This window comes from Saccostrea cucullata, unplaced genomic scaffold (assembly GCF_032062105.1).
Source record: "Saccostrea cucullata isolate Sc308-1 unplaced genomic scaffold, CSIRO_AGI_Scuc_v1 ctg1047, whole genome shotgun sequence".
Taxonomy (NCBI): domain Eukaryota; kingdom Metazoa; phylum Mollusca; class Bivalvia; order Ostreida; family Ostreidae; genus Saccostrea; species Saccostrea cuccullata.
Window position 1 is genome coordinate 22,588 of NW_026920290.1, and position 17,345 is coordinate 39,932.

The 17,345-nt window shown below is 32.5% G+C and overlaps 1 protein-coding gene across 1 annotated transcript; it reads right to left on the bottom strand.

Annotated features, from left to right (window-relative positions):
* Window positions 1-2,838: 2,838 nt before the first annotated feature.
* On the bottom strand, window positions 2,839-16,897 carry LOC134246253 (dnaJ homolog subfamily C member 2-like). The gene is made up of 18 exons (XM_062728588.1): window positions 16,752-16,897; window positions 16,210-16,397; window positions 15,547-15,622; window positions 15,234-15,332; window positions 14,700-14,844; window positions 14,155-14,235; window positions 13,351-13,416; window positions 13,138-13,229; window positions 7,294-7,415; window positions 7,014-7,082; window positions 6,632-6,712; window positions 6,374-6,462; window positions 5,975-6,044; window positions 5,591-5,760; window positions 5,270-5,367; window positions 4,971-5,087; window positions 4,647-4,825; window positions 2,839-3,312 (listed from the first exon to the last, which is right to left on the bottom strand). Exons 1-18 carry the CDS (start codon window positions 16,807-16,809, stop codon window positions 3,250-3,252), a joined length of 1,863 nt encoding a protein of 620 aa, XP_062584572.1. The 5' UTR covers window positions 16,810-16,897; the 3' UTR covers window positions 2,839-3,249.
* Between the last annotated feature and the right edge of the window lie 448 nt (window positions 16,898-17,345).

Here is a 17,345-nt window from a genome sequence, read left to right on the forward strand (position 1 = left end):
ATAATTCATTACGTTAGACAGCTTCCACTTTAGTTTTAGATTTTTAAGACTCAATGGTTCTTGACCATTTTGACAGAAGATTTTTCAAAAATAGTTCAGTGTTTAACTATAATCCCCTATTGTACGTGACCCAGTGCTATCCACAGGCTTGAGGGGACAAAAGTGAAACAATTTAGAATCAATACTTCCTTAGAAAGCGTTCACGAAGTTTCACAATTTCTGGCGAAGGTTTTTCATCATCAGAATTTTAAGCTCAATTTAACTGAAAACTCACATTAAATTTTGTTGTTCCTTCATCGCTATTTCTTAACAGTTTATACATCTCTTTTCAAGAACCACTGGATCTAATATTGTGAAAATAAGGAGCTTAGTTCCCTTCTAAGGAGAAATAATCAAGGAAAGACAAAATAAAGTATGGTAATTAAAAACAAACTTCTCAGGAACCACTTAATCAGAAATAGTTAACTTATGTGGGAGCTTCCTGGGGGTAAGCATGGTTACGAAGATTCCACATTGTTTAAATAATTGCTACCGGAGATAAGCACAAGCCACTTACATTGATATATACAGGAAATATCTTTAAAAATCTTCACAAGAACCAATGGGCTAGAAATAGGAAACATATAAAAGCTTTCTGAGAAACTTGCCACAAAATAAATTGTTCAAACCATGGCCATAAATGTTTTTTTTTTTCAAGAAACACTAGATCAGACTTTGTGAAACATGTGGAAAACTTCAGAGGTAATGTCCATTTTAAATCGTTCAAATCATGTCCAGCGGGAATAGATTGGGACTCCAGTATGGAATCAAAGTTTTACATTAAAGTATACATGTAAAATCTGTAATCATGACCCTCTATTTTAAGATCAAGTTACAAAATTAGTCCAAAAAGGACTTCCTACAGAAGAAAACATGAATTGCTGGGCTAGAAAAAATACAACTTATTCGAAAACGTCAAAAGGTATCTTGAGGGTGGGGTAGGAAGATCCAGACTCCCCATCTCCGACCCCCCTCCCCTGGATTTGCGGAGTTATTGAATACTAGTATATATACTAACCATCTAAAAGTGATCTTGGGCCCCCAACAGAACGTGGAGCCACGTTAAATTGGTAAGACAAGTCAAAGATATGAAGCGAATGAAAACCTAGATTTTCTTCTTACTAAATAGAAATTAATGCTTCATTTCAACATTTAAGCATTGTTAAAATGCATTTGAAAAATTACGCACTCTGAAAATTTATTTCAAAGTGCGTTGAATTTGGAACCATTTGGCACTTTGAAAAAATAAAATTTCTTTTCAAAGTCGTTGATATCGACCATATTAACGCACTTTGAAAAAAAATTGTATGATTTGGTCAATTTTCTTGAAAATCTTAGGTATGAAAAATAATTGAACCTGTTGGATTACTTTTTGGTGATAAGGTCACTTCAGGATGTGAAAGTGAGTGATTTTGATTTTTCCATACTTTGAAAATTCTTTCTCTCTTTAATGTTTTACTGTACTTTATTCTTTTTCCAGTTTGAATGCATTTAATGCAAGCTAAAACTTATAGAAAGTTTTGAACGTCACACCAGTTATGCAAATACATATATTTGGGATTAGCATAGGCATCGGTACACGCAGGGAGGGGGGGGGTTAGTCACAAAAATGTTTTGCAAAGATATACATGTACATAATACAGGCATTAAAAATTGGGCTTACCTTGGGGGGTCCACTTTCAACTTGCTACTGAATAAGAAAAAAGAGTTGGACTGAGCAACCTTCTATATACTCATCTTCTCCTTGTTTTCAATGACGGTAAAGCAATACATGTAAATTAAAACGTTTTTCGAAAGATAGAAATATTACAAATTGATTCTCTCTATTACTAAAATATAAGTCCAGAATTTTTGTTTTATACATATTTTTTTCAAAGTGCGTTAAATTTCCACATGGTAAAAATGTTGATGTATACTCTTAACGCACATTGAAAATTTTTTTCAAAGTGCATTGAGTGTGACACACACACTTTGAAAAAATTTTTCAGAGTGCGTTGATTTTGTCCCAATTTTAACGCACTTTGAAATTTTTTTCCAAAGTGCGTAATTTTTTCAAAGTGCATTGCCACAAAGCATTCCATCTGAAATATTCAATATGTCAGATATAATGAGCAATCAGAAAAGCTCTTTTGAGCCTTCAGCTCAGGTGAGATAAAAACATGAAGCATTTATATTTCAAGAGGCCTAAGCAATTTATCATGACAGATTTTACACATTCATACTGCAATGCAATCATCTACAGACTATAATCTGATTGACAATATATTTTATAGTAAAATGATATTTAAGAAAATAAATTAATCAATGTTCAATAATGAGTTACAAAATAATTGTAACAGACAATTAAGGTTCGTGCTGGAGACAGTTACTAGTATTGTAATACCATTGATGACTGACTAAAAAAAATCAGTGGTTTCAAACAACCTCTGTTATATGAATTAATATTTAGATCCCTAAAATGCTAGAGTATCAAAATAAATCACAATTTAAAATTGCAATTAAAAAAAAATCTGTTAATTAACTCTTTTCAGATATAAAATTTTTATTTTTCCTTCTTATCATCTACAGATTTTGTGACCAATTAATATTTCACTTCATTAAAGTAACTGATTGACCATTCAGTTACTGGTTGACATCCCTGTTTTTTTATACCCAAGGGTTCATCATATTAATAACAGATAAGACTCAATCTCAATCCGCCAGGACTAATCACTCTGATAACTGGTCATCAATGTATCAGCTTCTTCAAGATAATCACAAATCTGTTATTCAACTGTGTATTCTTACAAAATTGAAACATTTTAACTTGGAAAATGTTTAATACGCAACTGTAAATGATGTTGTAAACAATTTGTATCACAGATTGCCAAAAGGATAACATCAGGTCTCAACAAGTACAATGCTTTCAAAAGTTTTCATATCCACAAATGAAAAATCCACTCAGTCTTAACGTAAGTTTGCCACATGTCAGGGTTTCGAAAGTCATAGTGAGCAACAAATGTACATCATGGGAACCTCCTCCACTTTGTGCACTTCTGAGATCATTGGATGTACATGTACATATGATGAAGCATGAATGAGAAGGAGACACTTCACACTGTCACATGAACAACAAACCATACAAGGTTCTTAACAATCTGTAGTTGTTCACCGATATTAAATACTGTATCAGGTAATCCCGATTATGACTGTCAGATCATCTCCGGAAAGCTATTTTTTCTTTGCAGTTGCATCTTGAGCTGCCTTCTTGGCTTTCACCATTTCAACAAGTTCCTATTCAAGATATCAAATCATATTTCTTTATAAAACATATATGTAAAGAGAGTTTGACTCTTCCCTTAATTCTTTTTGCATTTCATATGTATTTCTGGTAAAAACTATGTGGAAAATGGAAATTTCACTTCTCCTTCTTTACACAAAGTTATATCGCAACTTTTCCTTTTATTTAAATAAAAAAATTTATTTCCATCTAAAGCAGACTGTAATCCAACTTTTATTTGTGACAACTTTATTTCACAATATACAAGAAGAAAACTAGTTCACAGCAAGTACTTTTTGCAATAAAGCTTTTTTGGATATGAGTTAATTACACTTATGAGCTGCAGTAGTTGTTGCATGTTCAAAATTGGGGTCACATGATTTTAAGGTATAAATAGCAGTTTGCATGATTGTGCGTTAATCTATGCTGCCTTAGTTCTTGGAATGTCAAGTAAGGTATTTTAAGGATATTTTTTGGAAAAAATGGATGATACATACATGGAATCTACTGGCAATGACTTGGAATTGGCATGTTTAGATACACAGGAGTCTGAAGTTTTTATCATCCAAAAAAAAGAAGAAAAAAACGGAAAAAATAATGGTTTTTTTAATTGAGGGTAGGAAATTTTTTTCATTTTTTTTTTATTTCTTATCGAAGATTAATCTTCTGACTCCTGTGATTAGATAGTATTTCTGAATCTTGAGAATATTTGTATATTGAAATAAAGAGCTAGCAAGCAGCATCCTGTTTATGACACGTGTTTGTTGATTATTTAGCACTTAATTAATTTAAATATGGACAAACGACGTGAGGGAGAATATAATCATGATAATAGACACACAGACATTAAGGACAGATGATACAAACAAACTTTTGTCAAAAGATATGAAATTAACAACATGAGTCATGTATTATTGAGTAAAATGAATAACTTTCACCACATAGTTTTTCATTTTTTATTCACATTTTCACAAAAATGAGATTTGAAGTGAAAAATATTTGTATAGATTAATAAAGATGGTTTCTTAAAGGCAGAATTTTGAACATCACAGAAGGTTTACAAATTTTTTATATTCTAGAAATTTATTATTTGCATCATTTTCAATGAAATCAGGTCAAAATATATATATCAATCCAGGCATCTATTTTTTGTTTGCCTCATCTGTCCTTAAGGACCAGTTCTCGGCAAAAAATGTTCCCAATGATGATCGAGGCTCTCGTGAACTTCGCAAAAATTTCTTGCATGCAAAATAAAAGTTGGTTTACAGTATAATGAGAGTGAATTTTAAGAAATGATTTCCTTGTTATATTATTTAATTATACAGTATCTATTACATCCTCTATTTACCTTGTAACGCTTCATACAGTCCTTTTTGCTGCGGCTGGAGATACACTCGCTGATCCTGTCCCACCTGTCGGGGGTACTGGCAGGGTATGTCTTCAGCGCCTGCTCCAGGTGTTTCTGTTCCTCGGGGGACCAGGGGGCCGGGTTCGTTCCTGCCTCTCTCACCTGCTGCTCCCCTATGCCTGTACATTGTGTTTTGTATATAAAACTTCTTTAATTTGAAAATTCTGTTAAGTTTTTTAATATAAAATCTCAACCACTACTGAATTTAATAAGTTTATATTAAAAAAATTCAATCAAAAAGGGTACAAAATTGAGAACACTTACTCTCAAATCTTTCACTAACCACACCCTCTTTGGGTTTGGCTTGTACATTTGCAGTCTTCACATTTTTCTCAAAATTCTCAAAGGCTTTCTTATCAGCATTTTGTTTAAGGAAAGTGTCTGAAATTACATAAATTAAAACTGTATTTCTTTAAATATGCATGTAGAATAAAGCCAATTTTCCTGTAAAGTAACATTATCATAAAGAAGTATATTTAGTAATTTTCATTTATAAACTATGCATTTTAAAGGGAATGGTTTCAGTGAATATTCATCATTTGAACACTGATTTGTTCTGTTACCATTTTTCTGCAGTTCCTTGGCTTTGTGAAGAACATCTTTTGCATTTTTGTTACTGTCTGGGACATGCTGTTTAATGAACTTGGATATCACTTCCCATCTGTAAATAAAACCAAAATATAATATAGAATGAGCTTCAAAAAATAATACTTAAAATGTTTTTTATTTGTGGACGAGAGGGTGTGTGTCACTATTAATGAGCAAGCATTTAAAGAGGGTGTAATTTGTGTAAACCATGTATATATATAAGATTCAAAGAATCAATACCTGGACAAAGCTTTCTCATGGGGATGTGAATTCATGGGTAAGATAGAGTAATGTACCTTTCTTTCGTCCCCGCGGGAAACAGATTGACTCCTTTAATCATACACTGGATCTCTGATTCCAGCCACGTCTTTTTAGACCCCTGTGAGTTATCTCCCCCTGACTGTTTCTGTGCGGCCTCCAGGTGCTTTTGTTTTTCTTCCTCTATCTGTTTGTTCAACTCTTCAACCTGCACAGGGGTGTTATAAATAACATTTACAACAATGGTTTCATTGATTGACTTAAATATGTAGCTTTAAGTGTATTTACTTCCAAAGCATTCTCAAATGTCTACAAGCTGCTGTTCTTGAAGGACAATAAGCTCTGGAACACAATGTGATCAAAGTAAAAACTGAGCATTTGTCTATGATTGTACTTGGTAAACACAGTTTAATTTTACTGACTGCTGTAGAAAATGCCTCCTTTGCTTTTTGTCCCCCATCTTCAGCCATGGCTTCATTTAACGACTGTAACCTGAAAGACGACAGAAATCAATGACAATCTCCATTTATTTACCAAGTAAACATGTATCTGATTTATGAAAAGAAGGGCCCAGTTTTTTTTAATACTTAAAATAATAATTTATATTATATTCATTGCATCCCTAATCTGACATAACAACATTGAAACATACTTCTTCCAAAGGGCCAGGGTCCAACAATATATAGATTCATTATAAACTTGTTTTAACCTTTCTGTTCATAACACATTTAAAAACTATGGGGATGGAAAATCATTTTGCAATAATCATAAATTCATTATAGATATGTTTACTATAACCATGTTTTAGTGTATTCTTTTACTTTAAGAGAGACAGTTGGTCTGCCAGCCTTTCTACATCTGCCATATTAGTAACTCTCTCATCTTCTTTGTCAGTGAAATAATTCATATCCTGTCAAAAAAAATCACAAGAATTTTCACCAAGATTCTTGCATTTTAATTATTACAAAATGTCCATAAATACCTGGAACTCACTCCTAATATTAATCATTTACTAAGACTGGAGAAAAACTACATACTGTAGCTACATGTACATGGGAGATTTTCTTACTGACACAAACCTTTGCTACTGTTCTCAATGTTTTGCGCTCCTTTTTAATTAACTTTTTCTGTGCTTCTTTTTCTTTTTTGGCAATCGCAGCCTATTGAAAGAAAATGAAACTAGTATTACACAAGCATTAAGACACAATAAAAATATTTTTTTGACATGTTTTATTAATATATATTACATTATGCACTAATGAAAAATTTTAAGCTCCCAAATGTTTTTTTTTCACAAAGGGAATAATTTTTTTTTCTCCAAGGACAATAAAACCACATAAAGTACTTTATAACCTAATAAATATGATCTTTTACTGATGAATCAGGCATCACAATATACTTTGAACATCCATTATACACCTGTTTAGTGTGGCTGTGGGTGGTACATTTTACAACACTCACCTGAGCTTTTGCTTCTTCTTCCTCTTTCTCTTTTTTCTTCCTTTCCTCTTCTAACGCTTCTTGCTTTATCTGATATTGAAATCTCAGAATGTTAGAGTAAAAAAAAAGTGAAATTTAAACAAAACACCTATTTAAAGAAAATTCAATTTATTTACTTTAAGATAGAAGACCTTTTTCTAGTTGTTCATCTAAATATTGTAACCCTCCCCCTTACAGTTATTCAAAGTCTAATGCCCCCTTCCTGCTACTGCCTCACTACCCCCCTCCTTTAGCCTCTCACCCTCTCCTCCTCCAGGGCTTTCTGTCGGGCGGCTTCCTTTTTGGCACGTTTTTGAGCTTCCTTTTTCTCTTTCTCCTCTTCCCGATATCGTATCACCCGGGGATCACAGGCATACGCATTATCTGTTAACACATATAAATCTTACAACAAAGATATACCAGGTTTATCAAAATCTGTTTACTACATGTGAATTGCCTATAAAATCTTTAAAACAGTGTGGTTTCTTTGCCTTTTGAGTTGAATAATAATAAACACTGGTTTTAATCACAGTAATTTCAAGTAACAGTGTATTTACAGGCATTTAAAAGACTTCAAACAGGTTTGAAATTTAAAACAAGAAAAAAAGAAATTTATAAAGTCTGATTTACGCATACCATCTCCTATTTAATAACTCACTATCTTACAAATGTACATGCTAGTAACCCACTGTTTGATACCATTGACCCAATATAGCAACCACAAGTCAAATTTTAAATTTAGTATATACCACTTGTGTTATATATCAAATCAAAGCTTATAAAAAATTGTTTAAGAAAAATATAATTTCGAAATTTTCTGGTCAAGCATTGTTACTAAAAATAGATTGCGAAATGTAAAGGTATTGTTTTAGTGTGTGACCACTTTTCTGAAGAAAATACCTAGTAGCATTGAGGTCAAAACTTAAGGTAATGTATTCAAAATAGAATCTCTCTCTTCTTATTTCCTTTGCCCAGATTCAGAGTTATTAAAGTTCAATTGCATCAAACACCTAGATTGACTTGAATCATTAGATAGTGAGAGTCTTCTTCCAGTATAATTAATTGGGTCACATGGGACACGTAACGTTACGTTGACGTTATGCTTATAAAAAGACGTCAACAAATCCAATCAATAACTAGAGGTACTGTGAGCGATGAGCTCACTAAATGATACCCCCCGCCTCCCATATGGTTATAACTGGTGATTAAGTCCATGTTTTCCTGTGGCCGGAATACCTAAAATATGAGTCGGATCAAAAACTAAAATAGGAGGTGCACAATGGCAATATGTAATAAAGATTCTATGAAAGTTGCATCAAATTTCATTCAGTGGTATGAGAGGAGTTGCGGATAAGAGATGGGTACCCCAAAGCGTAACAGACGGACGGACGGACAGACGGACGGACAGACGTACAGACGGACGGAATTAACGATTACTATATACCCTCCCGCTTTTCAAGCGGGGGGTATAAAAATGATCACAAATTAATTTAAAACAAGATTTGTTTGTGAAACACTATGCGCCCGGCAACGACAAAATAAAAAAAAAAATTTTGGCACATATGTCACAGTCAAGGTCATAAGGCAATTGACCTTGGTGTCATTTGAGAGAACATGATTAGTAAAATATGGATACCAAAAATGCAGTCTCTATTTCTTGTGGTTCAAAAGTTATTGCAAAGGTTAACTTAAAACGAAAAAACTATTTTTAACATACAGGTCACAGTCAAGGTCACTGGGTTTTTTCTTTAATTACTAGAAATTTAAAGACTGTATTTATCCTTTTGTAAAATTAATCTTTGTATTGGGCACAATGCTTGCAATTACAAAATTCAGTGGCGGATTAATGGGGGTCGCATCCGCCCCCTAAAATTTTCAAAGTTAGCGTAAATCATAGTTTCGTCGAGAAAATGTAAAAATGTCTACTCGGTTAACCTCGATTTTTCCTACAAAATCTCTAGAATTCAGCTTAAACCAGACCCCTGCCGATTATGGGCGCCCCCTCTAACTTTAATTCCTGGATCCGCGCATGGGATTTATATAGAGTTGGAGTGATATCCTCTTATTATATAAGGAAACTAAAAATCATGAATTTTTGTGGTAAATTATTAAAAACAAAAAATTGTATTTTAAATTCTTCATACGAATACATTTGATATGATGCGGAGAATTGGTAATGAACTAGTATTAACTGGGAGCGTGATGTAAATCTTAAATTATTCCGATATGTACATATGTAGTGGAGACTAATATTCTGAATAACTAAAAAAACTAGAAGAATATAAGTCATAGATATGACAGCAGCATATGATAAATTCTGAAAAGAAAAAGGAGGGGGGAAATTAATTTAAAATTCATTTGAACGACATTTAGTTAAACATGTAGATCTTTCCTAATGTGTGTTGAAGGTTGTCCGACTTTTTTGTGAATTATTAAAGCTCTCTCTCTCTCTCTCTCTCTCTGGTGTAAAACATTTAATTTGCCCCGCTTTTGCGAAAGCGATCGAGGTTTCTTTAAATCTTATTCGTCGTCTGTCTGTTTGTCAGTCAGACTGTAAATCTGTTCGTATGTCACAAAAATTCAACCTTGGTCATCTCTTTAGAATTAGAACAGAGAAGAGATAGAATTTTATATTATTCATGTGTTTAAACTGTGACAAGACCTTTCTAAATACACTACAAAAAAACCTATATATTGTCGCAAGCGTCAAAAATGGGCCGCAAACCCAGTTAATTATTCCTTTGATATAGTAATAAGAAACTGAAATTTGCGTTTGAATTTTTTTGTTTTTAAAATTTCTTACATTTATCTATTAAATATCCTTGTGACATAAAACACGTGCATGCGACATTGCCGATTTTCTTCATGCATAATGCATATACAATAAACTGTATTTGTATAAGCAAACTGTCCATAGACTTCTGCGTATCTTCACTCAGTTTGGTACTTGTGAACAAACTCTGGAGAAGTTTAATGTTAAAGTAGTTTTCGCAGCAAATATAAAATATGTGGGGCTCCTCGCTCTCTCTTAGAGAATGTTAACACCCCCCCCCCCCCCAACTCCCCCTAGATCCACCACTACATTTCTTCTCTTTCAAGTCTCTGTCATGTTAGAGTTTGTCAATCAGGATTGGATGAAACATTTACACCCATTATTTATAAAATTTTGATTTTATGATTATTGTGCTTTTTGTTAAACATTTGAAATAGCTTTTTTAAATATTCTATATAATATAAATATTAAATATTTTTATTTAAATTGTTCTAAATCCGCAGAAACGCACGGCGACTTCAAACTTTCATATCGAGTAACCGACCGCCTCCTGGCGGCCCCTAATAATTTTTTACCTCATGACCTTGATCTTGAAGTTCGAAATACTTTTCAAAAACTTGAACCTTGGTCATAACTTTTGAATGAGAAAAGATACAAAGTCACAAGCCACGGTTTTTTGCGTCCGCTTACTAGTATGTGATAGGATTGTACATTCTAGTCGTGGTTTGTGACGATGGAAAATACATAATATAGAGCTTTCACATTTCATATGTATATTATCATTTCTAAATACACTATGGATTTTGACCTTGTGACCATGAACCTTGACGTTTGACATACTTTTCAAAAATGCAATTTTCCCCTTATAACTTCTGATTGAGAAGAGATAATGCTTTCATATTTAACATGTTCATTGATATGATTTCTGACCCCCTTGATCTGGACCTATATGTTTGACCTAATTTTCAAAAAAAATCAACTTTAGTTATAACTTTTGAATGACATATTATAGGGCGTTCATATTTGGAACAATATGCTATAAATAATGTAATATTACCCACACAGAGACAAACAGCCGGTAAAACAGATTAAAGATTTTGTCTATACACGTACATGTATAGTACATCGGTACATGCAGCACTTTCATCCAAATGTATGTTCACTAAATTAGATGTCAATGTCTAAGACATTTGATATACACTTTAAATTTTTTTTTCATCACGTAAATGAAATTTTTCATAAGTGAATTCTTCAATCCTGTTTTAATAACCAAAAAGTACAATCTGAAAAGAGTCAGAAATGAAAATTTTAAAATGTCAGAAATGAAAACTAAAACGTGTTGGCCTTGAAAAGTTGAAATATCGAAAAATTTCCAATCGGCAGTCCTCGGCTGACTCCGCTAGGCTCCATTCAAACCTCCGAGGTGCGATGTATGATATTGCTCAGCCGCCTGAGATGCTCTCAGTGAAAAATACTGGATATGAAATGCAGCTGGGGGACCACAATTTTAATTTCTTGTTTAAATTTTAGACCTCTTTGATGCATCAGTAATATTATTTTGCCTATTTGATTTTTACTATTCATCCGTCTACCCATCCATATGTTCATATTCTACATAGGCGTCAAAACCGGGGGGAGGGGGGTAAGGGGGGTATAGGGGTCTTAACCCCCCTTTTTTTCAAAGATAGATATTTTTTAGGCATTGAAAATTGTGGTTTACCTTTTTTGTTGGTTTAGCCGCCCCCCCCCCCCCCACTTTCAATCAGCCACCTCACTTTCAATTTGCTTCCGACGTTTATGCCCTAACATGCATGTAATTTATTGTTAGTGTTGTAATCAAGAATACTTAGAAATTTCAGAAATAGTATTTACCAGTCAAATATAATCTAAGTAAAATAATAAAATCTACACAACATATTAGATTAAATGCATATGATCTACATCCATGGAAAACGAATCTAGAATATTTGTAGGCCTTATTGTCTCTTGAAAAAAATGAGCACATGGCAAATACTATTTTTACATTTGTGTTGTATATAAAAATAATAAAAACATATATATTAAGTTTCAATAAAATACCAATGTATGGATATAAACTGTATATCAATGGAAAAAAATCATATGAGACAAGCTGAATGAACATTATAAAAAAAAAAGATATCCGACGTACCAAAAGTACAAAATTTTCTGTGACATGAATTTTGTAAACACGTTCTTCTGGAATTTAGCATATCATACAATAAACTAATTTATTCATGAACTCAATTGAATTTATTTACATTTCTTTAAATTAAAAAAATCAGAAGGTTATTGTATTTTTTCTTTACACTAGATACTTATTTTCTTACATATTTATTTTATTTCTTTCTCATGATTATAATTTTTTATTGCTTCAAAATTATAACGTCAATTTTACTTTATAGAAGTTTTCTTTTTCAGTCCTAATCATCGTTCCTTGTTTTATTATATTTTTGACATGTTTAATTAGTATTTTTCTTAGATAAAAAATTATTATATTTAAAATTATCCCTTCGGGTACCCCATAAAAAAGACATTGAGAGTTATCCCCCTCTGAATATTTCTATAGTTACAGTAAACAAACTCCATTACAAAACAATATTTCCAGGAATCGTGAAGGGCGTGAAAATGACGTCAAATATCATTCACGCTGGCTATATGATGTGTTGCTATTTGAAAGATCGCTTCTTAGCGCCGATGTAAGGAAAATAAATCTACACAGTTTCTTAAAGAGGAGAAGATTCTCTTTCGATCTATTATTGTAACACATATGCAACCGGTTCGTCAAACGAGTGAAAAAACTCTCCGAAAAAATGCTTACATTTGACTATCCATTATCATAGCAATTTACGAATCTGGCTAGTCGTGTTTGGTATCATTATATTCAGAATAATCAGCTGTATCTACCATTGTACAAAGAAATCTGAATATATCCTCTGTTGTCCAATAAACAGCGGAATAAAAGAATGCGGTTTTTACGACGCGCTAAAATCGTGACGTTTTATTTCAGAACATGCTTGAACATTTGATAGGAATTAAAACAAAATACAGCGATAAAAAATTATAAAATTATAATTTTTAGATTGTTTAACAATTTATCTTTACAGTTCAATTAGATTTTTTGAAGTTAGAGACACGAAAAATGTGTTAAATACGCTTTTTAAAACTGGTAGTTTTGTATACTGTCACATAGCGTAATAAATAATGTAAAATGACTTGTGGATGCTACCCAATATAGGGATAATATAACTGTCCCACTATATGACTCAATAAATGTTTGATACAACTAACCCATTAATTTTACTGAGTACTGACCCACTAACTGTCTGATGCGAGCCATTTCCTCCTTTTTTAACCTCTGTCTTGCTGCTTTGTTTTGTTTTTCTATCCACCTTCTCTCTTCACGACTACAAACAACAAAGAGTTACCCGTGGTGTATTAGTTAATGCAGGAAATCTATTTTATTTGGCTGAATTTTTCCTAAATCAACACATTTTTAATTAATAGAATTAATATTGTTAGACTTACTTCTCTCCCTTTTCCTTCTCCTCTTCATCTAAATAAGAATACTCTCTCCAGGAATCAAAGTCATACCTGTTACAGAGCAGAAATAAAATATTATATCAAAGCATTTGAAAGGTTGTGTTAAATGAAGAAACAACCGCACTGAATTTGTTCATACTTTTGAACAAACCTCCACGATGACATTTTGCGTGTTCCTTTTTATAGGAATATATTTACATTACACATGTGCTTTGCATATAAAGTGTATGGAAATTTATAGCAATCAAAACACCGTAACAAGGAAATGGGGTCAAATAGGTTAAAGATGACTTATTTGCACATATCTTTGTAGTTATGAGACTATATTTTCAAAAAATAATGATCGATCAAAAATTCACAATAGAAATCTAAAATAACTGTAAACAGTGTCCCTTATTGACATCTTCTATAGAAGTGGAACTAAATACTGTAAACAGTGCCCCTTACCAGAATGGGTAGAATTTATTGACATCTTCTATAGATGTGGAACTAAATACTGTAAACAGTGCCCCTTACCAGAATGGGTATAATTTATTGACATCTTCTATAGATGTGGAACTAAATACTGTAAACAGTGCCCCTTACCAGAATGGGTAGAATTTATTGACATCTACAGATGTGGAACTAAATACTGTAAACAGTGCCCCTTACCAGAATGGGTAGAATTTATTGACATCTTCTATAGATGTGGAACTAAATACTGTAAACAGTGCCCCTTACCAGAATGAGTAGAATTTACTGACATCTTCTATAGAAGTGGAACTAAATACTGTAAATAGGGTCCCTTACCAGAATGAGTAGAATTTATTGACATCTTCTATAGAAGTGGAGTCTGTTCCTAGACCTGGAACTATCCTTCTGTTGCTCCATCTGAAATTAAAAAAGTACAATTAATATCCCCTTCCCCGCAGTCACGCATTTTAATGCATATATCATTTCCTTTTTCTAACGCAAAGTCACGTATATACCTTTTCCCACAATCACACATTTTCACGCGCTTTAAAAAGTTCATTTAATCTTCAATTTATTTCCAAATTTCTTTTATTTTAGACTCGCTTAAATCTCATAAAATCAGAAAAATTAATTTCTAATTAAAATATTATGTCATAATATTTTTTATGCTTAACTTTAGAGAAACTTGTATTCCGCTATAAAGTGCTTGTGGGGAAATGGTAACGTCATATTTTTATGACGTTAACATTAAGTGTATGTTGCATAACAATTCAGTAAGTTGTAAAGAGTTAAATGAATTGTGGCCTCATAATTGGTCAATAATTATTCAAGATATGACTTTATACTTTGCATATAAGTGACAGCATATATGTAAAACATACCTTGAATTCCTTTCAAAAACTGGACCAAAAACTTTAAAGAAATTTTTCTTTGATTCGTCATCAGAGGACGGCACATCGTCATCAAACTGCGGGTCCACACTGTCATATGACCGACGCTTTGTTTTGTTTCCCAAAATTTCATAAGCTTTAAAAATAAATCTCATCATCAAAATTTTCATAGACAACAGCTGGAGTCAATTTTTAAAAAAAAAATATCCTGCAAATTCTAATAAATATTTAAAGAACATGAAATTGAGACCCCAGATTAACATGAAAATCTAAATTTATTCCAATGTTTTTTTTTTTAGTCCTTCATGCAATAAATGAAACTTTCTATGTTTTTTTTTAATTTAAAAGTCCATATTATTTCTTCTTGCATTCTGGCCTTGAAAAATAATAAACATTTAACTTGTAAACAGCTGCAAAATATGCAAAATACAAAAAAAGAAGAAAAAAGTCAGAACACAAAGGATTTTTTTTAATTAATTAATTCAAAGAAGTAACTTTTTCTTAATTCCCAAATGATTTCAATACCTCGTGTAATACATGTGAAATAATCATCCTCTCCATCACCGACCTTTAACCCCCTGGCTTTCCTTTTGTCTGGATGGTGTTTTAATACCATACTTTTATCTGTGAAGCACAGCAAGACAATTTATGTAAGCATTAATTCCTATCATTTCCTTAAACTTAAATATACATATATTTTCTGATACCATTGTTATTTCACATAATAGTGTCAATTAAGCTGAACAAAAAAAAAATTACAATAGGGTAAAATAAGGATAGTTTTTACACATTCTGAATTAATTTCTTGAAAAAGCATTAAGGAACGCATTTTACTTACAAGCTTTTTTGATCTGGTTTTCTGTGGCCTTATGTCTAATTTTGCTCAATCCTAGGACAGCATAATGATCTTGTTGCTATAAAAAAGAAATACAGTGAATCTTCATATTGTTTATTGCAATAGTTTAAGAACTTTTTTCTTTGTCTTATATAAACATTTCTATAAATCTAAAGTAACATGGCAATACTGAAGATGATTCTAAGAAATTTTTATAATCCATGGATGGAAATGATTGGTCATTTAAGTCTTGAAAACCACACCTATACCGTATAAGTGGAAATTTTAGCGAGACACAAATTCAGCGATTTGTCCATAAAAATTAGTATTTTATTTTTAGCGAGATGAAATTTTAGCAATTTCAAAAAGCTCACTAAAGAAGCTATTACAAATAAAGCACAATTAATTTTTAGCAATATTCAATTCTAGCGATCTTGGCACCCTCGCTAATACTGCCAAAATTAAATCCTCGCTAAAATTTCTGCTTATACGGTATATGGTGCAAATAATCAGCTATTGCTGTAGCAAAAGGTCTTGTCATGATTTGTCTTCTTTCTATTTGACCACTCCTCATGTATTTTATAGAATAGGGGTTGTGTGATGGACAGAAAAACAAATAAGTCATGACAAGTCCCTGTGGCTTTGCTGATCTAACTTTCTCCCCACCTTCCACTCTTTGGGGTCGAGTCCCTGTAAGAGAGCTGAGTTATCCTCCTCCTCTATCTCCTCATGGTCACTTTCTTCGCTGCTGGAGCTCTGTAGTGAGTGGTACGACAGCGAATGCTTGTGTCGTCTACGTAAACACAGCGCTTCAAACCACCGTCCAGCTGGCTCGAACGAGGCTTTTACTGGTGCTGTTAAAAAATCTCATTGTAACGCTATCTATTTATAACAATTAATTATTTCTTTTCTAGTCTACAAGGCCTTAAGGACAGTCTAAACTTCAATGGTTTACACACGTCTGCGACAATGAATGCATGATAAAGATTTTAATTTTGTTCATTGAAAGCAGAAAAAAAGTGTTGAATGTATGTTATTTAATTTTATTATTAATTATTATATTGTTAGATTTTTTGACATAAAGTAAGCTTTCTGAAATTCTTTATAACTCACAAGCTTAATACACTATAACGTTACAGTTCGAAATTCCTCGAATTTCAACCACCATTTTAAAATGTTTCAATGGGATTCAAACAATAAAATATTACCTGACAACGGTTCTAAAACTGATGTTACAGCATCATCCGATGCAGGTAATAGAAACATAGTCCTCCTTAATATTGAAAAAACACGTGCCGACAAAAATACGCAGTGCAAAACATGTGAGCCACCGAAAACAATTTTACCGGAAGATGTTTCTGACTTCTCTTCGGGATCGGGATCTAATATTTTGCAATCGCTTAAAGGCGCGGATCTCAAAAGTATGGGATTTGTCAGGTCCTTGTCCATTTTCCGATTATCATTCAATGATTATTTAGTGCTGTGTGCAGAGTTTATTGTTGCGATTCACCGGGTGTGTTCAATTGTTTAAAAGTCTGCTCACCACAACTGCACGGACTGACAATTTTTGCTTTCGATCATTTCTACTCTGAATTTTCTGGATTATAGTTTTGATATTTTTCATTTATACACAAGATTGCCACTTTTCCTAAGTACTAAGAATGAAATAAAATTTGTGAAAGTGCAAGGATGTGTCAATCAGACCCGTCTAATAATTTGAAGTTTTTTATAACTTTACTTTAAGATGAAATAAGATTTTTGATATATTTTTGTGTGAAATGCTATTAAAATATATAAGTCGT